The sequence below is a fragment of the Furipterus horrens genome, unplaced genomic scaffold (assembly GCF_987537825.1).
Source record: "Furipterus horrens unplaced genomic scaffold, mFurHor1.1.pri manual_scaffold_12, whole genome shotgun sequence".
Lineage (NCBI taxonomy): Eukaryota > Metazoa > Chordata > Mammalia > Chiroptera > Furipteridae > Furipterus > Furipterus horrens.
Window position 1 is genome coordinate 96476098 of NW_028327182.1, and position 25850 is coordinate 96501947.

At 47.1% G+C, this 25850-nt stretch overlaps 2 protein-coding genes across 6 annotated transcripts in view; one reads left to right on the forward strand and one right to left on the reverse strand.

Annotated features, from left to right (window-relative positions):
- The first annotated feature begins 1299 nt into the window (after positions 1 to 1299).
- SPATA4 (spermatogenesis associated 4) lies at positions 1300 to 9522 on the forward strand. Its single transcript, XM_090258323.1, has 6 exons — positions 1300 to 1506; positions 1826 to 1955; positions 2328 to 2446; positions 2562 to 2782; positions 6334 to 6450; positions 9215 to 9522. Exons 1-6 carry the CDS (start codon positions 1301 to 1303, stop codon positions 9316 to 9318), a joined length of 897 nt encoding a protein of 298 aa, XP_090114449.1. The 5' UTR covers position 1300; the 3' UTR covers positions 9319 to 9522.
- A 3318-nt stretch (positions 9523 to 12840) lies between these two features.
- WDR17 (WD repeat domain 17) overlaps positions 12841 to 25850 on the reverse strand; it is a 48559-nt gene continuing 35549 nt past the window's right edge. For 2 of the 5 annotated variants that reach the window (XM_090258334.1, XM_090258336.1), the window contains 8 exons: positions 25087 to 25107; positions 23138 to 23249; positions 20043 to 20184; positions 19639 to 19741; positions 18650 to 18751; positions 16182 to 16280; positions 15690 to 15873; positions 12841 to 13289 (listed from right to left, as the gene is read on the reverse strand). In XM_090258334.1, coding sequence (XP_090114460.1) covers positions 13170 to 13289; positions 15690 to 15873; positions 16182 to 16280; positions 18650 to 18751; positions 19639 to 19741; positions 20043 to 20184; positions 23138 to 23249; positions 25087 to 25107 — 883 coding nt within the window. In that variant the 3' untranslated portion in view covers positions 12841 to 13169. Of the gene's footprint in view, positions 13290 to 15689; positions 15874 to 16181; positions 16281 to 18649; positions 18752 to 19638; positions 19742 to 20042; positions 20185 to 23137; positions 23274 to 25086; positions 25108 to 25850 lie in introns of all 5 variants that reach the window. The other 3 variants (XM_090258335.1, XM_090258338.1, XM_090258333.1) reach the window with 2 other exon arrangements.

Below are 25850 nucleotides of genomic sequence, written 5' to 3' on the forward strand. Positions count from 1 at the left end.
GAAGTGAGGCCCTGGCTGACGTCAGGCGCAGGTGCAATGACCCGCTACCCTACCCTAGCACTGACCAGTCAGCAGAGAGCGCGCCTATGACCCTGACCAGACCCCAACTCCCTTAGTTGGCCTGATGAATGATTTTTCCTCTATACACCCATCCCTGGAAAGCCACCAGGGAGCCAGGTCTTTAGCATCAGCGACCTGTGCATCCGGGGTGAGCCACTCAGGCGCACAAAGACAATAGACCATTTCAAAGTTGAAGATTAACCTTTGTCAAGGAAGCTACAGGCCCAGGATGGGCCTACCCACCATGCCTTGCTTTGAGTTAGGGATTTGTCTCTGAGTCTGAGCTTGTCATGGTCAGTATGTGGCCCCTTTTTTGCCCACCGTTTCAGCTTGCATAATTACGTGTACCTCCATGACACACGAAGCAGGGGTTTTTTTTGCTGTAAAAGATTTTTTAAAACTCTGTTGTGTAAACATGTCATTTATAATTACCTGTGCCTGCCCTGCAGTCATTTTTTCCCCCTCTGTATTGCTCCGTGACAAATTCCAGGTGTCAGGGCAGCGCCTGGCCCAAAGCAGGGACCGGAGGGGTGAGTGCATCACGCGCACACCAGGGCTTCTCTGGGAGGCGTGAAACTTACAAGTGGTTTCAAGTGGTATGAAATTTTTATGAACACAATATAATTAATTAAGGAACAGGTAGGCTAAATCTTAGACATCATTTATTCATTTTGATTTTGAAGATTTTTTTCCCAGTGGTGTTTAGGAGGAAAAACTCCCGTTTCCAATTTCCAAACAAAACTGTCCTTGTCCTCTGGAGCCTCCTCACACCCTCCTTAAAACGCTTGACTGAAAATAGGCCTTTTATGTGTCAACAGTAATTGGAAAAAAAAATGCTGAAAATAGGCCTTCGGTGGGGCTTAGAAACCCCAATATCTAAAATGTAAACCTGAAGGGCGCTCTGAATTAGCGAAGGCAACTAAAACAGATGAAAGCCCGCCCCAGGATGAGGCTCCACAGGCCACGTTCATGCCCAAATGCGGCCCCAACCCAGAGAGTTCGGTCCCCAGGCTAGGGGACCCCGGAGGGGCAGGACCCGCAGCGCTGAGGCCCCGCCCCGACGAGGCCCGCCACGCCCCCGAGAGGCCCAGGCCCCGCCCCTAAGAGGCCCAGGCCCCTCCCCCGAGCCTCGCCACGCCCCCAAGAGGTCGTCCCCGCCCACTTATCAAGCCACGCCCCCACGGGCCACACCCACGCGGCCCCGCCCCCGCCGCGCTGCTATAGAAACCCAGGAGGCCCCATGGCCCACGCCGGCCGCGGAGAAGCAATTTTGAAAGTCCTCTCCGGGTCAGCGCCACCTCTGCCCCAGCCCTCCGCTCCCGCGCCGGGGAGGCCGAAGAAGGGTCTGGTGTACCCGCACCTGCCGAGGAGCTCCCGCCTGTCTCCGTCCGTGCTGCGCTGGCTCCAGGGCCTGGACCTCACCTTCTTCCCCAGGAACGTCCACAGGTGCCCGGGCCACCGCCCCCCTGCCGCCCGCCCCGCCCCCCACCCCCCACCCACCACCCACACCGACTCAGGCACACCTGTGCTCCTGGGGGGCGGGCCTGGAAACCCGGGGATGCAGCACTGCACTCACTCATCCCATCAAGCATGGCATTGTAGCCTGAAGCTGATAGTGCTTAGGTGACAAAGACAATAGTCCGGGCTCTTCGGGGACCCTGGGCGAGCACCTTGCTGCCAGCACAGAAGAGTAGACTGGTGTTAACTGTAACCCCAAGGCTGTAAGTAACTCTATTTTATTTTATGTCCTTACGCTATGGATCAGGGATTTTTCCAATGGCTTCCTGATTGCGGAAATATTCGCTATACATTACCCCTGGGACCTTAAATTGTCTTCCTTTGAAAATGGAACTTCTTTGAAAGTCAAGTTGGATAACTGGGCACAGTTGGAAAAGGTAAATAAGCAGTCATCGCCCCTTTTAACTGTTAAGTGTGTGTTTTAAAAGGGGTGCGTGCTCCTGAGGTCTCGGGCTTCTGTTCATGTGTGACTGTGTAGGAAATGATGCTACGGAGCCGGCAGCATGTTTCCTTGTATTGGAAAGAAAGTTATTAAAGTTCATGCCAGGAGTCACCTGTGAAACGGAGCATACTCATTTCAAGTTGGAGTGGGATACAATAGCTTTCTTGCTAAATAATATCTTTTAATAATTGGCACATTAAACAGAAAATTTGTTGAGAGGTAAAAGGGGGGCTAAAGTGAATTCATAAAAATTGGGCGTTTTTAAAGAACTTCTTATGATAAAAATGCTTTCCTCCTCCTATTAAAGTTCCTGGCCAAAAAGAACATTAAGTTACCTGAAGAACTAATCTATGGAACAATTCATTGTAAAACCGGAGTACCTGAAATACTGATACAAGAAGTTTACACCTTGTTAACACGTCAGGAGTGAGTTATTTGGAATTTTCTAGACATACAATTTATTATGAAACGTTTGGTCATACTGTAAAAGTCTCATTCCTAAAACGTGGCTTGTTGACAGTATTTCGTTTTGTATCTCCAGAATTAGAAGTATCCAGGAGGACCCTGTGAATTTCACAGACTATAGTTACCAGATGAAATTGCCCCAGGTCCCCAGGTCTACAGCTTCGAAGTCCATCAAAGATAACATCAGGTTATCAGAATTAATAAGTGATCCCGACATCCTCAACAATGAACTTAAAATTGACTTCCTCTTCCTGTTACAAATGTTGCAAAGAAAAGTAAGCAGAAAGTTGAATCCAAGTAAGTTTTCCTTGAAAATGCTCAGCTAAATCCTTGCAGGCTGAACGATGGTCTTCGTGGGCACAGATTTCGAACAGCCTGCCACGGTCTCACTGCTGCTCTCCTCTGTTGTGGGCTGAGTGGGAACACACTTCTGTTACGCTCGCAGTGAAGTGGATGGTTAGCATTGGAGTGGTTTATGTCATAATCCATTCTTTTTGATGAAAAGATACATTAACAGTATAGAGACCTGTTTCTTTTTAGAAAATCTGTTCAGTGAATCATGTAAAATTTTGTGGGCATTCACAAGTTCATATATCAACTCAGGTTACCGAAAAGCAGGGGGGTGTCGGAGAGCTCGTCAGGGTACAAGTACTTTACCCCGGGACGCTCGCTCTGGTGCGGTCAGTGTTACCCCTCCTGTAGTAGCTTCGCTGGTGTTTAGATGGTCGGGCAGAGCAAGGCAACTCATGGGGACACTCCAGAGGCAGCACCGAAGTCAGTCTCCAAGTGTCCAAAGGAGTGGCCATCGGAGTCCCAACATGGCGAAGTGATGAGCTTCCTCCCTCCCGTCCTTCCTTCCTTCCTTTTCTTCTCTAACACTTATTCAGGATGCCTCTCACATCTTGGAACCTAATTGCCCTTATTCCAGACACTCAGAGACCTCATCATGACCAGGGCACCCAAGCCGTTCAGGAGGGAGGCGGGCGTAGGTCATCCGGATTTCTCTCTCTTTGGAACCCGATTTCCTGAAAAGCCATCTTGCCTTTCTCTCTCTGGGCTCTGGAAGGAGAGGCACAGCAACTTGGGCTCCCCCTGCTAATTGTGACATAGAAATGTTGGCTTTTGTTCTCCCTTTACTCTGTCCATTTGTCTATCTCCTATCATTTTTGTTTGTTTCTCTTCTTTGATTTGTCCTACTTATGCATTTGTGAGTAGAGAAAGAACTCAGGTTATTAATCTTGTAAAATTTTATATTCAAATTTTTGGTATGTTTTCAAACATTAAAATATTGCTGTGAAATTTCTGTTGCATGCATGCATATAAAGAATAGGTATAATTAAAAGACCAGTAACAATGAACATACATTTGTGTATCCTGCAGTGTGAGAAGTAGAACATCACCAACACCTTTGCACCCTCCTGTGTGTCCTCCCAGGATGGCACTGTCCACCCTTCCCGCAGAGTAACCATCACCTGGCTGCTGTGCTTTATAATTCCCCTGATTTAAAAAACAGCTCATCTATGTATAACATTTATGTTATTCTTAGTTCAATCCATATATGCTTCTTAACTTTGATTTAGTTGATCAGCTTTGTGGTGGGCAGACTGTGCCCCGTGTTTCCCACGTCCTGACCTCAGGAACGTGTGGCTGTGTTACATTCCACGGTGACAGAGCCTTTGCTCATGTGAATAAAGTTGCGGACCTCGGAACAGGGGGGTTCCTGCTGGGTTTTTCAGGGGGGCCCAGTCACCCGCATCCTCAGCAGCACTTTTTAATCTTTTGTCTCCTATTATAATAATCATTCTAACAGGGTTGTGATGATATCTCACTGTGGCTTTGATTTTAATTTCCCTGATAAGTGATCCTGATTAATGGTATTAAGTACCTTTTTGTACACCTGACGGTCAATTTTATGTCTTCTTTTGAGAACTATCTATTCATGTCCTTTGCCAATCAGGTTGGTTATTTTGTTTGCTATTGAACTGTATGTATTCCTTATGTATTTTGGATATTAGCCCCTTGTACACTGTAAATTATAAAATGTTGATGAAAAAAATAAAAGGAGACACAGATACACATGGAAAGACATCCCATGTTCATGAATTAGAAAATATTATTAAAATGTCCATACTACCCAAAATGATTTACAGATTCAATGCAATCTCTCAAATTGCAATAGCAGTCTTTACAGGAAGAAAAAAAATCTTAAATTCTTATGGAACCACAAAAGACCCTGAATAGCCAGCACTGGAGGCATTATACATCCTGATTTCAAACTATACTCCAAAGCTATAGCAATTAAAACAGTATGGCATTGGCGTAAAAACAGACGTATACATCAATGGGACAGAATAGCGAACCTACAAATAAATTCATACACATACAGTCAACTGCTCTTCAATAAAGGCACAGAACAGCACAGGACGGGGAAAGGATGGTCTCCTCAGTAAACGCTGTTGACAAAGCCAAAGCTATCAAGAAGAATGACAGTGTACCTGTACCTCACACTGTATTCAGAAACCAATCCAAACTGGATTAAAAATGTAAACATAGACCTGACTTTGAAACCGTTAGAAGAGGCCGTAAGAAGAAAGCTTCCTGATATTGGCGTGGGCAAAACAGACCAGTGGGGTTGCGTCCAACTGGGAAGCTCTGCCGAGGGGACCATCCAGGCAGTGGGAAGGGAAGCCGTGGGAAAGGAGAGGCCGTTTGCACAGCATATACATCGGGTAGGAGGCGAGCCTTTCACCTTTGAGGTCTTGTCTGCGACAGAAACGGAGAACCCAGGGTCCCCAGCTCGGGAGTGGAACGGTCTGTTCTTTTCCCACTGCTCTGTCAGCCCCTCCCTTCCCAATGGGTCCGGTTTCCGCCTGCGTTTGCATCCGTGCCTGAGCTCCAGGGAACACCGTCTCTGCGTGCGCCGGGCCCACACAGACCGCCGTAACGACCGTTGCTTTATAATGAGCGCTGGTACTCGGTGTAGCAAGTCCTGAAGTTGTTCTTCGCGGGGCGGCCTGCTGCGTAGACCCGCGCCGTTTCCCGGACTGCGACTTCTGTGGTCATGGACTCAGTAACACTGTGCTTTGCCTTTGTTCTCTTTGTTTCCTGCTCATGTCTCGCCTGCCTTTCCTTCTTCCGGACTGAATTCTTTTTTTTCTAAAGACATTTCCCCCCTCTACTAATTTGGAAAAATTTAAACTTCTACCAGCGCTGTGTTTAGCATTAGATACCTCAAGCCTCAGTGAAGGACAGGCGGCCGAGGGCGCATGACCTTTAGAAGCTGTAGGAACATGCAGAACCTGACGCCCACACGCGGCAGCTTATAGGGTTAGTGAATATAAACTATGGGAAACAGGAATAATTTTAAGTTACTATTTTTATACAGAAATGTTTACAAAAGGAGATCCTATATGATTTTATTTATATAAAATACAAAGCCAGGTAAAACTAACCTATGATGAAAGAAATTGAAACAACGTTTTCTTTTTGGGACACGGGACGGGACAGGGAGAGTTAGTTGTGGGGGATGGTTCCACAGGGATATTCCTTCCACAGATTCATCAGGCTCTGAACACATGGTTTGTTCATTTTTCTGTGTATTGTTATTGAATAAACACGTATCAGAAACCTCATGGGAACACAGGGCCATTTCCTTTGAAGTGACTTCTTAAAGCAATTATTTTGTGCATCACGAGGTAGGGAGAGGGTTATTAACTTCTGCTGCACACCCTTAGGCATATGATAAAACAGATGTCTACGTAATTTGCTTACTTTCTAAACCAGGGTGCTCTATTTTGTCAACGGCCACAGCAAACGGTTAAGAACCAACATTTGTGTTTATTTTACAGGGTGGTTTGACATCAAGCCGACCGTGGGAGAACTGACTCTTGGTCACCACCACGCCCGGGCCTCTGAGCCCAAACCTAAACCAGCGGCTCTCGAGCAAACAGCTGTTCCTGTTTTACGTAAGTGTTACAGAGCCCCTGGGCTGCTCCAATTGAAAACAAGCCCACGGGCTCTTCAGTTAGGGGCCCGATTGCCCGCCGACAGAATTACAACTCTTAATGCTTCACTTGAGTGACAAGAAAATTGTTTATTTAACAGTTACACTTATCCTTGCCTCCCCCCTACCAAACCTGGCCAGTTTTAGGAAGGTCAGAAACACCGTTTCCCTCCTTCCCAAACACAGTTCAGCTTTACCAGCAGCTGCCAATCACTCAGTTCTGATTGGGGAGGTCCTTTCTGTGCTGTGGTGCCCTTCAGCTCTCAATACAAAACCGCCGGGATTCTCAGCCTCCTTGCAAACTGTCTTCTTCCTGTAAACCGCGTGGATCTCCTCTCCTTCTCCAGAGCACCCCTGCGAACACCCGCCAGCGAGGGAGACAGCCCCAGAGCACGCCGTCCCCCCCAAAGTGTTCGCAGCTGCCAATATATCCCTGACTGCGGCCTCTGACGCAGTGGGTGTTGCCAACGGTTCTGACCGTTCACAGAACCCCACGCAGGCTCTGTGTGCTTTCCATACCGTCCCCTGGTTCAAGACCCCTCCCATCCACCTGAGGCCTTGGAAGCATCCAAGCAATTTTGCATAATGAAAGACACCAGCCACCAGCCTCAGGCGTGTGGAGGCATTCTGAAGGCTGCTTCCTTCTCCCCATCCCCCAGCCGCAAACTCCGGGGATTTTTGGACTCCCCTGTTTCTGTAACATAAGTGTCTTCGTTGTCTTAATTTTAGCTTTTCTTTAACCCGTTAACATGTTGGTGTGGGCATTCGGGCTGGCCAGCATGCAGTGCGTACCCGCGATAGGAAGTGGGCCCGCGGTCCCATCGGGGGCCCCCCTGCCTTCTCCTGCAGGAGCCACTGCGTTCTGGTTCTCCTCCCGCAGGCGGGTGTGCAGCAGGGAGGCGCGGCTCCCATTTCTTCAGCCTGAGGCCGCAGCAGGTGCCTGCGCTCCTGGGCCCCCGAGTCAGCAGCTGCATCACAGACGCCACGCGCCTAGATCCCCTTTCCCTGAAAGCCTTTGCTCCACAGCAGGCTGCAGCGCCCCGGCCCAAGCCGGCTTTTTGTAGAATGTTATTTTTTCGTCCATGGTTGAAAAAGTATTTATCAAAGGAAAAATTCTGCGTCCCAACGCCTGCAAACTCCAGGAGACCCAAGTGTCCGTGTTCGTGAATTCGGTTGCACTGGACCACGGCCGCTCTGTGGCCGCCTCTGCCCCCCGCCAGGCCAAGGTCTGGGAAACCGAGGTCCCAGATCCCTCTCTTGAAACTCGTGGCTTCTCAGGGAGCCTCTCATATGCTCAGACGTATTGCAAACAGGGAGGAAAAGTACAGAATGAAGTGTCCCCAACTCCGTTTGATCACACGTCACTGTTAGTTTAGTTTAGTTTTGCTAACGGCCGGGGAAAACATTTCCCCAGGGCAGTTTTTAATATCCAGACAGAAAGGCCAGTCCGCCAAACCCCCTGTGACTCACTCTGTGCTCAGCGTGATGGAGCGCAAAGGAAGTAACTTTCTGCAGGAAGGAAAGGCCCCGTCGGTCCCCACAGATGTGGGCATGCACCCCTTCCTGCCGCGTGCTCCCCCGTTCCCCACCTGGGATGTACCTGCGGTGGAGGGGAAGGTTCCGGGGGCGCGGGGTGGGCTGTGGGGGGGCTGGAGCGGGGGCCCTGGGCCGAGGTTGGAGGCAGGGCTGAGACCGGCCGAGCCCTCTGCGGAGGAGGCTGCGGCGGGTTCCTTCTGCCTCCTTCCCCGGGCCGCTGGGCGGGTCTGGGCCAGAGGGAACGTGCTTTTCCCCTCTCACCTCCCCTGCTGTCCCAGGGCCTGGGTCCTCCCAGTCTGGGCGTAGCGGGAACTAAGAAATGGTGTGGATCTCACCTGGGCAATCACATGGGTGGGAGCCGTTTTGCTAAACTTTAAATTACGTTTCCCCCCCAAGCTGGGTAAAGGGAGTCCATTTCAGTAGTTTCTGATGCAAGAGCAGAGTGATGATGGGCTTGGGCCAGAGAACACGCAGCTGATGGAAGGAGGCGGCAAGGGTGCGAGACCCGCCTCTCGGACTCCAGGCGCGTGGCCTTCTGGTCCCAGTCCAAGCTTGCAGAAGCCATGGGGCACCCCCCTGAAAAAGTCCTCAGTGTTCAACGAGGTGGTGGGACTTCGTTGTAAGACAGGTTGTTACCCTTGTCTCTCTCTCTCTTTTTTTAACATAACTTCCTCTGTCGGTGTCCCTAAATCCAGCGTTAGCAAAAAGGATGGGCCAAGAGAATACAGATTTCGTAGTTGTGATGGGACCCTCACTTGAGAACTGAGTGGCCCCCAGGTTCTGGTAGCCAGACGGGCTGCCTCAGGGCCCTGGAGCCCCCAAAACGGGAGCAGGGACTGCATGTGTGTCACATCGAAGCTCTGTAGCATCACGGCGCGGTGGCCTCAGCTGCTTTCTGAAGCAACATTTAAAAATAGTTGAGTCATATTCAGGATCAGATGCACCAAAATAAGGCCAGGATATTTTTAGGCACTGCTGATGGCTTTTGGAGAGAGTGACATTCAGATTTTTTTATTTATGACTACTATAATGCATGCTTTAAATACTCTGTTTACCTGGCATTGGGATGGACCGGTCTCAGCCTGCTGCTAACCTCTGTGCGTGTGTTTGGTATGTCAGAAACATGGACGGTTGTGTAAATATTTACTAACTACTAATTACTTTTAATTTTGTTTTTTTGAATATTCCAGCAAATATAAATACTGTTGCTGATTCGGTTAGAACAATATACATGAAGCAGCCTACATCTGAGACACATATCAAACCTGAAGAGGGAACCTCAGAAAGCACCTAATGGGCACAAAGACACGATGCCTCCGTCTCCTGCCATATTGAAGGGAGAGCATCGCCTCCTCTGGGATCTATGTCGATAACAAGTACATTAAAGTGTGCTGTCTTATCCATAATTGGCCCGAAGAACATGTTTGTTTTTTTTTTACTTCCAATCAACAACCACTTATTAAAAACTCCTGTGCCCCATAATGGTGAAAATACAAAGTCAAATTAATTAGTATGGAATGAGCAAAATTCATTTTAAAAGTCCAGTTAAACATAATTCACCATGATGAGTAAGAGTTCTTTCTCATAAATTTTGTAGGGAGTGAATTTCCTTTGTAATATTGTCCTCATTGGACATGAAAGGAGTTACAGGTTTGCCTGATACTAGTTATTTACACATTTGTAAATAAAACATTTATTCTAAATGATTATTATTATACTTTGGCCCATAGAAAATCTTGCCCACCTCGATACATAGCCTCAAACGTTTAAAAAAAAAATAGGTGTCCTTCTTGCCGATACTGAGCTGTGGGGAAGGAAAGATGCCTTCCTTAGAAGTCGGCTCTGGTGTTCAGCAATCCACTTAATCCAGCTCAGCTTCCATCCCTCGTGCTTCTGTTGCCGGGAAACAAAAGCAGGGCGATATCCCGAAAGACTGATCGCCTTTTGTATATTGGTGGTAATTTTATGTTCATATTTGGAAAATTCGCTTCAGCTGGGATTATTCCTGTCTTTATACATTCTCACTCACAGTCTCCCTCGACTTCCCAGCTAAATACTGCTGATGGTGAACCCCGCGGTATCTCTGCCCGTGTCCGGCTAAACTGTAGCGCTTTCTCTGCATTTTTGAAGGCTCACACAGTTTTTTTTAGAATCTCTACCTGCAGAGACTTTGTTGTTGAATTTTACATTTTCGGGTAGATCACGTTGAGTAAAAAATTAAAGACAGCCCTGTGCATAGAATCTGGTTTCCCCCAAGGCAAAGGCTTTAGTGCAGACGCACATCTGAGCCAGCTAGCCCTTCTGTACCTGCTGCCTCGCGTTCCAACGGGGCAGATTTAAAGCAGAAGATTGTGGGGATCATTTTAACCCATACAACACAGTTCCTTAGTTAGAGTTTTAGAAAACTGTCTTGTGGAGATCAGTTGGGGAAAAGACCCAGAAAAAAGGACTAGATTTGGAGACACAGTCACATAACCTGTGTCCTGATTGTCTGGACTCTGTGTTCAAAGTCCTGAAAAAACCAGCCCCTCAGGGCCAGCGGTGAGTCCCCACACTCCCGTGGGACCTACGGGCAACTGCGCAAACATGACACACATGGTCTGTATGCTGCGCTCGGAGTGACTGGATGAATGGAGGCTGCAGGGACGGTCCGAGTGGGCAACTCCAGGGACTGCTGGAGGGTGGGTCACGCCATCAGAAGCCACCACCCAGCGAAGCTCAGCATGGCCGTTTCAATCACAAAGGCGTCAGTGAGACCTGCTTCTCTTTCCTGGTAAGCGTCCTCCGACCCATCCGAAGGAGGGATTTTTCACGTTTCTGAACAGGGTACTAACCCCAGGAGACTGCTCAGCCCTTCGCAGCTCTGGCGACGCTGGGCCATAGCATTCTCCCAGGGGTGCCTTAGGGGCCTGATCGAAGGATGCTCAGGGGAGCAGAGGGCTCTGTCGCTTCTGGCTTTAACTGCAGGGTTTATTAAGATTAGGGGGCTGAAGAATGTGCATATATAAAAATCTGGATAACTACATGCACAGCTGCGTGGCCTTTAAATTCAGCATGAAAGTCCTTTTTCAATTACTGAGGTACAGATGTTTCAAAGATATGGGTACCATAAGCACTTACTAAAAGGGGATTATGAAGATAGCTTCTGTATCACCGGTGCACTGAAATGTAATACCAACTTCTACAAACAATTTGTGAGGCTTTTACTATATTCAGAATACCTTTTAAGACCCGAAAAGAGGTTAGTTTTCCTATTATAAAGACAACAAAAAGAAGTCATTGCTCTACAACAACTATGATCCTTAACACATCTGAATAATTTTGTGGAACTAGGGGTATTTTTCATTAATTTTGACATAAAAATCATCAATCACAAGATACAAATCATTTTGATATTGCAACTTTGTTAACCTGCTGGCAATTTTATAGGCAAAATATTTTCCCAATGCTTTTAAAATCATTGTCTAAAGAGACTTCGTTCACACGTTACATGGCCATCTTCAAATAGTAAAATAAGCTCACTGTTTCATGCATATGAAATTAACAATAAAAATACTTTTATAAATTTTAAAAATTGCTTTGTTTTTCATATTAAGGTACAATATATACAGATCAACATAGTCAAATGACATTTATAATTCTGTAAAGAATTAATAGTTAACATTAAATTGTAGAACATTATTGGTGCCAGAGAATAACAGACTTGCACTTGAGGCAATTCAATTTAGATTTCAGACAGAAATTGGGTTATTCTCTATTGCCTTTATGTGCTAAAGAGTGATTTTTTTTCATATTTTATACACAAAAATACTTCTTTCCTGTATTCATTAAGTTAAAATATGGAGTATGATTATTTATATATGTATAATTTAAACTCAATGATTTTCTAAAAGTAATTAAAGCACAAAAGATAGGCTTCATACTCTGTTTAAAACAAAATAAAGAAAAATATAGTAGGGGTGAGAGTGCCATTTTTAAGTAAGGAAATTTCAGTCCCTAGAAAATACTTCTCAGATACACTTCATACCCATTGCATCTCTGAGTTCTCTCCTATAATATTAATTAATTTTTTATAAAGTGAAATGTAATGTCTTTTGAAGAGTTAGAAGTGGACAATGTAATAGGTACACGGTATGTATATATACTGTTATAAGAAGCTTTTTTAAGCAAAATTTTTAATGTAATAAGTTTAAAGATAATAATAATCACAGTTATTCTAGTATAAAAGCTCACTCTTTAGTTGGATAAAAGCATTTGTATTATAAATTCTGTAAAACTTGGATATCAAAGTATTATTCTTCTAGTATGCATTAATTTCATAAATTTCAAAGTCAGAATTCTAGAACAATTGAAATACTCATAGCCATGTCTCAGCATTTTTAAAGAGCATTACTCTTTTAATAAATATTTTTAAAACCTGAATTTACATGATATATCCAAAAGTTCAACTAATATCCTTTTATTTACAGAAATTTACTTCCAACTAATTTTCAGCAAATAAATTCTGTTTTAGAGTTCATATAAATTGATTAGAGAGTGTGTCGATATTAAATGCATTAATCAAAATTAATATCTATACATACCCAATATCTTTTAAAACAGTCAATTTTCATCAAATGTACATTCTTATCCAGATATGACTGCGTATTGTTTTTCACCCCCTGCCCGTTCTCTTCATGCTCCTCCGACGGATAACTTTATAACTGGACATTGAATTTGAGACAGAAACCTTGGTGATGATCCTTAGCCGTACCCCCATTCCGGCGCTTGGAGAGAGCCGTTCAGATGTTCTCTGGGGTCTGGCCATGCATGTGCCAGACCCAGTTCCTGAGTTCTTACATGTTTCCCCAGTAACCCTCTGGGCACCATCTATGCTTTGCGGGCATGTCACGTGCTCCCTTACACTATTCAGGCTTTTATCATTGAAATTGCACCTTCCTCCCAAATACGGCTATTATATCGTAAAAGCAAACGCCTATTTTTTTCTCAAAAGTATATAAATATTTTATTTTCTGACCTTAACGAATAAAAGCAATTGTTCTTCCCCACCTCTCCGCTGACCCTTTGTCTCTTGGGCAACAAAGGTGAATACTAACCAATAAAAGATCTTCAAAAACCCAGTTAAGCCTGGAGAAAAACCTCCTATCAGAATGGGTTGAGCCGAATTCCAGTCCCCAGGGGTGAGAAAGGGTTCACCTTTGCCCACATCAGAGCATCGTTCAGTGAGATCGTGGATTTCCCGTCTTCGAGGCAATAGACAGGGCCCTGCGTATGGCGAGAGGCGAGAAAAGAGATGAGATTGTAGGTTCACAGCATGTTTTCAAACTTACAGAAACAATCGCTCTAATAAAAAAATCCACTGGGGATGTTTAGGCCATGCTGACAGGGCAATTAAAAATATGAGACTTGATTTGGTTGGTGAACACACACAATACAATATATGGATGACATATTATAGAATTTTACACTCGTAACCTACATAATTTTATTAACCAAGTCGCCCCAAAAAAGGCAATAAAAATTTTTAAATGAGAAAAATTAGATTTTTTGAACTGCCACCGACATAGGAACATTTTTAAACATTTTAATGTTTTATAAACCCTAAGGTCTTTCAAAATAGAATTTAGTGTTATAATTTGAATTATACGGTAGTAGTGCTAACAACAAGAACAGGTATTGTTAATTTATTACTGTAAAGTAAACATTTTATAAAGGCATATGTGCCTAGTAATAGCCTTAAACATACTTTTTTAATTTTAATTGTACAGCTGGGGAAATTATTTAAGTCGGAAATTCTGAACCTGCTCTCCAGAAGATGAAAAATAGATGGCTGTGTATGTCGTCGTCGGCAGCCGTCCGTCTCGAGAGATGATGGTGTAGCTTCTTAAGAGTCTATCTGCACCGCCGAGAATGGCTGTGCAGTCCGACTCGGGAGTGACATGGTATCTGTCTCCTCCCGTGTTGAATCGACATCTTGCGATGACGCTGAAGCTACAGAGCCTGGGCAGGTAATATGGAGGGTCTGCTGTTGCCCATGCAGCAGACCCCCCCCTCTCTTCGCAGCTGAAGGGTCCAAGGGAAAGACGGAGTCAATACAGCTTGGCTTCAGGTGCGCCGCAGGAGTTGCCGGTGTTGACTACAACGTCGTATTTATAACTTAGTTATATCAGTTATTTTTGTGTGCCAAGAGTTGTTTTAAAAAACTAAATGCAAAAAAATTCCTTTCAATCTGTATTTCTCAGCTTTTAGAAAAACATGATTTAAAAAACACAAAATACAAACTTATTTTCTTATTTATGTTCCAAAGTCACAGGTTTTTTATTATGATTTCAAATAATAGTTTGTTAATTATTTCCAGATACTGTAGAATCTGTCGTATGAAGTAGACATATTCACAGATATGTGAAATTTCACAGTTGTAGCCAGAGCACATGAGCTTTCTGTTGAGACAGAATTTCCTGGGGAGTCGCGCTCCATCGAGGCTAGTCACGTGCGCCTGGGCATGCGTACAGTAACGCGTGACCCTCCTTAATGTGGCTTGGAGCAGAGAAGGTAGGACAGCACATGCATGAGGTCAGCTGGTTCTCTCAGAAGATGAAAAGGACCCAGAAGAGGGAAAAGGACCATGAGGCCTCCGAGGGCTAGAGATGGCACCAGAGTGCACCCGCGGCCCTGAGGATCTACGGAAAGAGCTGCCTTACGCACTTCCTCCTGATTGGAAGGGACTGTGCTGACGGCTTCGGTTCTTCGTCTCTGAGGGTAGGTCAATGACAAACATACACAACTGTGTGTCCCGCCTGTTTGTCGGACATACACTGGTGTGTTCTGGAGCCTCCGTTAGTTGGCAGTGCCAAGTTTACATGAGTTGGGGTTTATGTTAGTAGCAAGCCATTTAACTTATTTTGAGTGGAAATCTCCAACAACACTGCTCTCCATTGGCCCGGCGTGTTGGTATCAAAACTGTAATTAGCCCTGTTACATCAGAAAGGTAAGAATGGACTCACTGAAATGTGACTGTCACTGGGAGGTGGAGTTAGTTCCTTCTGTCCAGTCTGTGGTCCCCCTGAGCATTCCATGGGGGCCCAGCTTTGCTTCATGGGACACCTACAACTGGCCGTGGCTCTGAGCTGATGAGGGCCTCTCTCTCCTGGAGGTGATGGCCTCCCTGCACGACTGGCTGGCTTGGAATCATTCCCCATCTCTTCTGTGATTGGACATTAGGGACCACTCTTTGGGAATTACCCACCCTCACGGTTGCTTGTAAAATGCAAATGGAGACTATGAAGTTACATTGAATCTGTTATAATAGTTTCTAACTGCTGATTATTGCTAGTCTCCTTTATTTAGTCTCCCGGAGGAAATGATCTATGTGTATTTTATAACACTGGTTACTAAGTATACATATGAGTTATTACTAAGTATGCTTATGACATGAATTGCTTTTATGATAATAGCACAATGACTCTCATATTTACTTTAAGAGAAGAGACCGTTCACATTAACTATGAAAGAAGCATTAGGGGGCAGCTTCTTGCGGGGCAACAGGCCTCTTTATACGCACCTACTTTGAGTCAGATTATACTGACTTTAAACCCACAGTTCAAAGACGAGTGAAACAAATACAATGATGGGCGTGCATGGCTTCTGCCTGCCAGGAGGCTGTACCTGGATCTTCCGTCCCGTAAGGCAAGAGACGTGCGTGCTGGAATGACTGGGCAGCTGGGAGCCAGCCACGCGACTCGGTCCAGCGAGGCCTCTGAGCGGTTCCTCTTTCAGTCTCTTCCATAAAGTGGCATAAACCGTTCTTTGTGACTCAGAAGGCGGTGTGCACACAGAGTCTTCTGAGGACCTACATTTTCAACAGACATTACATTTTCATTTGCATTCACTCACAGAGTGATGAAGGTTTAGATTAGAAGCAGTCCCGGATGACTACTTAGTCCCTCTGTACAGAGGACGCCAGCTCAACTTTAGACTCAATTTACAGTAAAAGGAAACTTAATAAAGGCAGCGTTGCATATTACTGAATAGCTCCTAAACCAACCAAGATTCATTATCTTGCTAAGATGAATAACGACAAGCCCCATCTTGAACGGGTGTGTCTATGACACTCGGGGACGCCTTCTGGACCCCAGGTTCTATGTCACAGTCACTCACTGGTCGGCGGACTGTGCGCACGCTCTCCACGCGTCCAGCTCCTCAGAAAGGCGTTCGATCGTTAAAGGCACGGAGACCTCCCGACGCTTTAACAGCTGGCTGAAGCGCGGGAGAAAGAAATTAACCTCTGACGTCTAGGACGGAGATACCGAAAAAGCAAACGAACTTCCATAACTGCAGGTTTAGACTCTGCAGCTGTTGCTCAAAGACAGCTGTGGACACCCGAACGTGTGTGCGCGCGCGTGTGTGTTTACACACCCGCTCCCTCGTATATTTAGTCTTGAAGTCCTGGCAAGTCACAGACATTCAACAGCTGTGGGTGGGCGACAGTCTGAGTGAGTGAGGATGAGAGAGTGAGCCGCGGGATGGACGGAGAACAGCTGCACGGGCCGCGCCGCTGAACTCCAGCCACCATGGCCCGGCATGGCACGGCACGGGGCCCTGCTGTCCCCCATCTGCCCTCCCTCACAGAGAACAGGCCTTCCTTTCGTCCTCGACGTCATTTCAAGTGGCCATTTTCTCTCTCTTTACTCTTATCACATGCGGCTGAACGTACTGCTCTAAATAATATAATAATTCCACAGGATCCATCCCCTTGTCCTGTATTTTAGAGTTAAAGGCGGCCTTTCAGCCATGGTCTGACGCCTGCGCAGACACAGATGTCTGCTTCTGCACCTGCGGCACCAGTTCCCGCTGCTCCTCCGTTGGCTTCAGAGGGCGACGTGCACCTGCAACTGCCCCTGCGCCTGCGCCTGCCCCTGCCCCTGCACCTGCGCCTGCACCTGCCCCTGCCCCTGCACCTGCCCCTGCCCCTGCCCCTGCGCCTGCGCCAGCACCTGCGCCTGCGCCTGCCCCTGCGTCTGCCCCTGCGCCTGCCCCTGCACTTGCCCCTGCACCTGCGCCTGCCCCTGCCCCTGCACCTGCCCCTGCCCCTGCGCCTGCACCTGCGCCTGCGCCTGCACCTGCACCTGCACCTGCCCCTGCCCCTGCACCTGCGCCTGCGCCTGTACCTGCGCCTGCGCCTGCACCTGCCCCTGCCCCTGCACCTGCCCCTGCGCCTGTACCTGCGCCTGCCCCTGTGCCTGCACCTGCCCCTGCACCTGCGCCTGTACCTGCGCCTGCACCTGCGCCTGTACCTGCGCCTGCACCTGCGCCTGCACCTGCCCCTGCGCCTGTACCTGCGCCTGCACCTGCGCCTGCACCTGCCCCTGCCCCTGCCCCTGCCCCTGCACCTGCCCCTGCACCTGCACCTGCCCCTGCGCCTGCACCTGCCCCTGCGCCTGTACCTGCGCCTGCACCTGCGCCTGCACCTGCGCCTGCGCCTGCGCCTGCCCCTGCCCCTGCACCTGCGCCTGCCCCTGCACCTGCCCCTGCACCTGTGCCAGCACCTGCGCCTGCACCTGCGCCTGCCCCTGCCCCTGCCCCTGCCCCTGCACCTGCGCCAGCACCTGCACCTGCCCCTGCGCCTGCGCCTGCCCCTGCGCCTGCCCCTGCGCCTGCCCCTGCCCCTGCACCTGCGCCTGCCCCTGCCCCTGCCCCTGCCCCTGCACCTGCGCCAGCACCTGCACCTGCCCCTGCGCCTGTACCTGCACCTGCCCCTGCGCCTGCGCCTGCCCCTGCGCCTGCCCCTGCCCCTGCACCTGCGCCAGCACCTGCACCTGCCCCTGCGCCTGCGCCTGCACCTGCGCCTGCCCCTGCGCCTGCGCCTGCACCTGCGCCTGCCCCTGCGCCTGCCCCTGCGCCTGCCCCTGCCCCTGCACCTGCGCCTGCCCCTGCGCCTGCGCCTGCCCCTGCGCCTGCCCCTGCCCCTGCACCTGCGCCAGCACCTGCACCTGCCCCTGCCCCTGCCCCTGCACCTGCACCTGCGCCAGCACCTGCACCTGCCCCTGCCCCTGCCCCTGCGCCTGCACCTGCGCCTGCGCCTGCCCCTGCGCCTGCACCTGCCCCTGCCCCTGCGCCTGCACCTGCCCCTGCGCCTGCCCCTGCGCCTGCACCTGCCCCTGCACCTGCCCCTGCGCCTGCGCCTGCCCCTGCGCCTGCCCCTGCGCCTGCCCCTGCCCCTGCACCTGCGCCAGCACCTGCCCCTGCGCCTGCCCCTGCGCCTGCCCCTGCCCCTGCACCTGCGCCAGCACCCGCACCTGCCCCTGCGCCTGCCCCTGCGCCTGCCCCTGCGCCTGCCCCTGCGCCTGCCCCTGCACCTGCGCCTGCCCCTGCGCCTGCCCCTGCGCCTGCCCCTGCCCCTGCACCTGCGCCAGCACCCGCACCTGCCCCTGCGCCTGCGCCTGCGCCTGCGCCTGCCCCTGCGCCTGCCCCTGCGCCTGCGCCTGCCCCTGCGCCTGCCCCTGCGCCTGCCCCTGCCCCTGCACCTGCGCCAGCACCCGCACCTGCCCCTGCGCCTGCGCCTGCCCCTGCGCCTGCCCCTGCGCCTGCCCCTGCGCCTCGGACCCGGCGGGCGGGAAGCGGCTCACCTTGTGTACTCGTACAGCGCCGGCACGACGCTCCCGTAGCGCCGCCGGATCGCCAGCAGTGCCCCGGTGTAGCCACACAGCACCAGCAGTTCGTTCCGAGCCCTGAAAGGGAACACCCTCACTCCTTAGCGCTATAACGTGAGGCAGAGCCTCACTTTCGGACGTAGTGATCGAACTTGCATCTCTACGCTGGAATGGGCGACATTTATTGCAAAACCTGGAAGATGTTCTGTTCCTCAGGTGACTTATTCACATGTTATGCTATGGAACGGATTATAATTTAAAGTAAAAATCTTAACTATTGGTTCGCTCCTGCCTTCTTGCTTTTCTCTGACCCTTGGCTGTTCCTTCATGCATGGGTCCCCTCCAGAGCTCATGGGGTCCGATTTAGGAATCCCTGGTATAGTGTGGACTCTAGATGCGGTTGTCACACTTCCTGCTGGGAACAGCTGCCCCCGTTTGCAGGCCGCCGCATCGTCTGTTCCCCACGGGCATTAAAGCCACAAGAGCCCAAAGCTTCCATCACAACTTAGACACAGTCTCTAGGGACTTTAATGACAAGGAAAACAATGTCCTTCAATGACCCTTGCCCTCTGGGATGGTGTCCATCTTTTGCCTTCCAGAACTTGCACTTCTGTCCCCAGACTAGTATGCTCTGCACACACTGGATACTGAATGGACGTGACTACCAGTTCCTTGAGAACCTGGCATCCAGAACCACAAAAAAGCTTTAAATTAGCACCATTTGAACCAGCTGTGTGTGTGTGTGTGTGTGTACCCATACATAAACATACAAACACTAGTATTAGTAAATGGGGCCACTAAGATTTCTGATTTTTTCTTAAGATTTTAACAAATAAAAACATATTTTTTCTATACATACATCTACCTGTCCAAGATCATCTTATTTCTTGATTCAAACACCAAACGCCATACGGTGATTCTGAGACATCACCTAGTTCCGCTAGGAACTCCAGAGAAGTACTCACACGGTACATGTGGGCGAGAGTAACTTTTCAGTGCGGATATAACTCAGCAGGTCAAGGACGGGGTAAATGGCGTCCAGCGTCCACTCCGAACTCTTGATGTGCTCTGGCAAAAGGAAACCAAATAAGAATCTTTAGATAATAGTGTTAAGACTTGTTCATCTGCTTTTTAATTAATCTGTGTAATGAATTCTCTTCCGGTCAAACCTGTCTACCTCTGTTTCTGAGATCACAGGTGTTTATTTACCTACTGACCTTCTTTCAGGTACCACACCACACCATCAGCAATCTGTTTTCTTTCTAACGGTAGGGCGGATAGTGCTTCATTTCAATGCTTTTTAGCAATGTGAGTGAAAATATCAAATAAATGAGTAGGTTTTAAATTACACTAGCAACTAAACATTCACCTTTGACGAAATCGATGCCAACAGGAAGGGCTTTTTCAGGTTCTTGACTTAACAGGTAATACTTTACAGTTTCCAGCACATCGCCAGCTGCCCGGGCTGTCTCCGCTAAGAGCACACATTCTTCTACTGTGGGTAGCTTGCACTAGAAAATATTCAGTTTGGTGACCATATTAGCAAAGTGGAAAGGGGTAAAAGCAGCAGTATAAGTGCTAAATATGTCCCATATACCTAGATACTTGTTAAAGTTGCTCAAAATAGATGTGAATGCAATAACTTGTATTAGGAGAATACGTTTATGGAACTATCTTTAAGGTATAATAATAAGTATGATATTACCTACTGAGTCAATGGTTCTGTAGCACACAAAAATACCTAATAAAAGAGGTGGAAAGTAGACTGTCTTGGTTATGATATGGAAATGCCTGCAAATATAATTTAACCAAAAAAGAAAAATGCTGAGATCAGTTACCTAAGCGTGAGCATGCTGGCCAAATCAAAAGCTATATTAAATGTAGAAAACATAAAAGGTTCGCTCTTCTACACCCTGTATGCAATTGATTTTGCTTTGCCTTTGAGACAAAGCAACTTCCTTCCACGTAGAAAGGCAAAAAATGTACATGGTCTAAGTTTTTTCTAGCTTTGATGTTCTGTAACACTACACAGCATTGGTCTGGAGCCCCAGAAATTTCATGACTGTAACGTGAAAAGCAATCCTCCCCATTTTCTCCATTTTTTACCCTGTTAAAGCTGAGTCTACCCCATAACGCGGTAGGAACTGTCTTCGGTATCATGTCCTGACAATGTTCTGACGGTGCTGAAGTCGGTTGGTTTGTCTCGAAGCAGCACCTAGAGCTCAGGACTCCCTCTCTGTCACCCGTCCTTGGCCACCACTGAGGTGTGCTCTTGCGGCGAACAATGCTTTGTGTTGTGACTCCGGAAAATGTGGTTCAGCTGCAGCGAGGTCACCTGTCCCCCCTCCGCTGACACCTGCCACCCTCTTCCCCTCCCTTTGCTATTACATCCCCTTAAATTATTGTTCAGTTTACTTATTTACTAGTGAACTTATCCAACAATTTCCTATTTGCTGTTGTTTAACAATTAGGGAAATAGGACATTTTCGATCACTCAGTCTCTCTCTCAAAATAATTACAACAAATGACTGTAAAGGAGCTCTTTTGTATATGGCATTTCATATTGCTTTCCAATCTCTACTCACTAAATACCAGATATTTATTGAGCAACTACTGTGTGCTTGGTACTGTGCCTGGCTAGATTAAAATAAAAGTTTCTTCATTTTAATGTATGCTCAAAATGCAGAGGAAATTAAACAACGGTTCCCATTAAAATTTCACACTCAAATAAAATACAAGAAGAGTAAGAGAATCATCCCTGTAATTCTTGTGCTCTCTTAAAACTATGAAGTATAGATGAGTTAACGTAACATTTGAATATGTAATTGTTGGTATTGCTTGTGATATTGTCTAGAGTTGTTAACACCTTTACACACGCTAACTAGTCTTTCTAAAGTGCTGCTGGTGATGGATAGATTCGGGGAACACTCTTCTCGCCCGTCATTAAGAGTTGGGTAAACGCGGTCCAGACTTCAGCTCTCGAAGCCCCAGCACCGACACCCGCACCTGCTGCCTCCGAGGCTAGGCCCCCGCTGCGCGTCACAGCGCCACCAGCAGCGCTCCCGCCCCCGCCCACGGGCGCTCTGATGTCCACGGAAAAACGGCCTTCACTTATCAAAGGCAAGCGCGAATCGTTTAAAAAATGACTCACGGAAGATGAAGTGCATAAAGAAGCGAAAGTCCCTCATCTTATGACCCTTTGGTAACTCTGGACATTGATCCTCTCACAGGCATCTTCCCTGATACCACCCCCCCCCACTCACAGCTCTGTCCCTGACACACACACACCCTCACACACACACTCACCCACACACACACTCACAGTTCTGTCCCTGACACACACACACCCTCACACACACACTCACAGCTCTGTCCCTGACACACACCCTCACACACACTCACCCATATACATACAGCTCTCTCCCTGACACACACACACTCACAGCTCTCTCCCTGACACACACACACACTCACAGCTCTCTCCCTGACACACACACACACTCACAGCTCTCTCCCTGACACACACATACACCCTCACACACACACCCATATACACACTCACAACTCTCTCCATCACTCACACATACACACTCACACACACACTTTTGGTCTATCTATATATTAACACAGCACTCAGTATAAGTAAAAATCTATTTTTAGAGTTAAAAATCAGAAAATGTTTAATTTATACCTTATCCTTTTCTTAAAAACACTGTATCTTCTCAAATATGCTGAGCAGTTATTTTCAAAATGAAAATCACAGGGCACATGCAGTTTCATAACCTGCTTTTTAACTGTGTTATAGCCTCCACTGATGTCAATGAGAACAGAACTTGGTGACCTTTTTCATGCATTAAGAGCATTGAAATACAGAAACGCACCGCAATGAATATAAACAACCCCCCTCCCTCCTGTCGACCATCGTGCTTGTTTTACGCATCACCTTGGTACGAAAGGTCCTAGATTCTGCAAAGGAGTTTTTCTAAAGCACTCTGGAAAAATGCATGCAAGTTCATCACATTTCATCGATTCTTCTAAAGATCCTAAGCTGCCTACTGTTAGAAGTTAGCACATGTGCACCTCACGTGTGAAGTGGGGGCGTGGCAGGGGCTGGGGGTCTGGAGCCGGCCATGTGGAAGCTCACGCTCTCCCACCAGTAACTCACTTAGGCCAGCTCCTTGCCTCCTCTGAGCCCCCTTTCCTCATAAACCAGAAAAAACATCCCCTGACTTCCGGGGCTCATGAGAACTGAGTGCAGTACCAATGTACGTGAACATTTAGAACAGTTCCAAGCATGCAGAAGCTCAATAAACCTCCTTCTTATTATTACCCTTCCTGTTCTATTAACGACAGGGTCCTAAGGAGACCACCAGCTGTGCCCCTGCCGGTGTCTGCACCCTGAGCCTGGACTGAGTTAACGACAGCACTGCGTCCCGAACTAGAATACCGAGCGTCGTCAGCTACCTTCTCGTGAAGATGGTTTATCTCCTCCGTGCACCCTGGGTAGAAAGCACAGAGCTTTACTAACTGTAGTTCATTATCAGGAACCATCAGGAGAAGGTCAGCTGCCAAATTCCTGGTCACATAACAAAAGGGGAGACTACCATGAAAAGAAAGCTCTGGACACAACACAGGGAGGGCGTCAGAGGAAGAGGACTCTCAGGGGGCCTTCCCGTTTCCATGGACGCCAACGGCGCTGAGTTCCAACTTCATGATGCGACTCCTCCGAGCAGGAGTTACGGAAACCGATGTGCATGGATGGAAAAGGTGTTATCAAATGCCTACGTGTGTTTAAACCCTAAAACCGAGCCTTCACATAGTCACAATTGGTTTTGTTGTTATAGAAGAATTCTCCAATTAAACTGGGTAGCATCAGATTTATGCTTTGCAGAGCATCATAAGCAAACTTAGGAAGTTACGTTCATCAGCAATGGACAGATGTGTTAGTGCCTTAGAATATGTAGGTATTTTAAGTTTGGAATTTTGAGTATTCTGTTTGTTAAACTTTTGATAATAATGAGAGATAGAAATGCAGTTTCCTGAGTTACTTTTTAAAGATTCAGTCAGACCTGGTTGGTGTGGCTTTAGTGGGTTTAGCCCCTGCCTGTGGGCCAAAGGGTCATCAGTTTGACTCCTGGTCAGGGCACAGGCCTAGGTGGTGGGCTGGGTCCCCGGTTGGGGGCGTGCGAGAAGCAACAGGTAGATGTTTCTCTCCCTCTCTTTCTCCCTCCCCTCCCCCTCTCTAATAAATAAATAAATAAATAAATAAATAAAGTCTTAAAAAACATTCAGTCAATGGACAAATCATTTAAAAATAAGGCATGTAAAAACTGTATAGACAACAGCTTTGCAGCAAAAGTATTTTTTATGAAATTCTTTTTAAAAAAAAACTAGATGAAGAGCTTTTGGTTGCATTCATCATGGCTGAGGAAACACTAATTTTTGAGTTCAAGATGTTATCATTCAAATTTCAAGAAACTGATATATACACACTCAGCAGGACCTTAGAAGAGGCGATGTCTCAAATGTGAACTCATGAAGCATGTGCTGTGGGTTCTGAGAGTGAAATCCTCCTCCGTGGCTGCGTGAAGCATTCAATGGACTATGTATTGGTCATTTCAGAACAAATGAGTTTTAAAGCATCAAGGGAAATGTAAGCAAGTATATACTGAGCATAGAACACTACCAGAAATAAATCGTTGCATGTCAAACTTTCTATTATCATTGGAGAGGTAAATCTTTTAATGTTTTTATAAATTCTAAATTAGAGTAATTCATTTGTTTTGCTAAAATTATGAATGATTTTATGTTTTCTGATACTAACATTTAATAGTTGTCAATAATGTCCATGAGACTATAGAAATTATTACTTATTTTTATGAATAAATTTTATATATAGAATTGCTGTGCTAAAATTCTCCCCAAACTTCTGTCAACTATAAACAAATATCTGATTTTCTTATTGTCAAATCATATCCTGATCTCGTGACTTTTGTTTCCTCTTGGGTTGAAATCACTATTTTTTGAACATTTAGTGTACCTCTTGGGGAAAATGCATATATATGTAATGATATGGACCAACCAAACAATCTAACCTCTCAAATTTCACTATCTGAACAGGCATTTGAATTTGCTTAGTTGAATTAGATACTATTTTATATTATGAAAGCTATGGTTCATTTATTATGAACTTTTAAATACTAACTCATGAGTGCTTTTATACCGAGGTTACTGGGCCTCTTCTCATTATTTTGTCAATGGGTTTTTTATATGTTATAAATTATGTAAATAAGTTGGCATTCTGTAAAACAAAGTGAAAACAGTTAATGATAAATTCTTAATATAGACTTTGTATTCTAATAAAGTGAAATACAAATTTTTAGTTAAGCAATTCTTAGAAAAGTAGATGATACCTGTATCCATCAGATGGAAAGCTAAAAAAGAATAATTCTGAATATGAATACTATAGATACAGAATGAGAACCAAGAAGCAGCAAACTTTAACCAATAATTATAAGAACGTGAAGGATTCTTGTTTTATAAAATTATGAACATTCTCTTGAAATTATTCTTAATTATTTTTTTAATGTGCGGAGCCCTACCACTAGCCATGGGAATCACAGATTCCCCCTGGAAATAACCCCGATTAGCACCGTCCAGTTCAGAACTGGGACTTTGTCCTGGTTGTTGGTACACATACCTATGGACACATAAAGGACGAACTCCTGAAGGGAGTTACGGGAAAACAGAAGTTTGTCTTACATTAGAAGCAACTAAGGCAGATGGTCGGTTGAAAGATTTTTAAACTTCCTTTAAATTTAGCATCGGTTCCTGTTTTGCCTCTTTTACCTTCACAGTGAGAGAAACAAGTGGCATTTTACTTAGGTAGAATGGTGACTTTGGGGGGGAGGGGGTCGCCGTGGTGACTTCACAGTTTGGGTTTGGCCGCACGCTTTGGTTGTGGAACGAGGAACTGACGGCCATAGTTCCTGACCTAGGAAACCCGGGGACTCTCAAAGGCTGGCCGGCATTAGACCCACTGAAGCCCACGGCTGATGGCAGGAGCACAGGCTCTAGTATCACTGCACCACGGGGTCACAGAATAGCTCTGGGAAGCCTCCTTCACAGGAAAGTTCCCAGGTCTGGCTGGAAAGGGGTAACGGGGAGGGTCGCTCTT

What these genes read in the sequence shown, in the direction of transcription:
- SPATA4 (XM_090258323.1), top strand. Translation starts at nt 1,301, where the DNA reads ATGGCCCACGCCGGCCGCGGAGAAGCAATTTTGAAAGTCCTCTCCGGG. An exon ending in AAGCAGAAAGTTGAATCCAA is followed by an intron (nt 2,783 to 6,333) that starts GTAAGTTTTCCT and finishes TTTATTTTACAG; the next exon opens with GGTGGTTTGACATCAAGCCG. An exon ending in AACAGCTGTTCCTGTTTTAC is followed by an intron (nt 6,451 to 9,214) that starts GTAAGTGTTACA and finishes TGAATATTCCAG; the next exon opens with CAAATATAAATACTGTTGCT.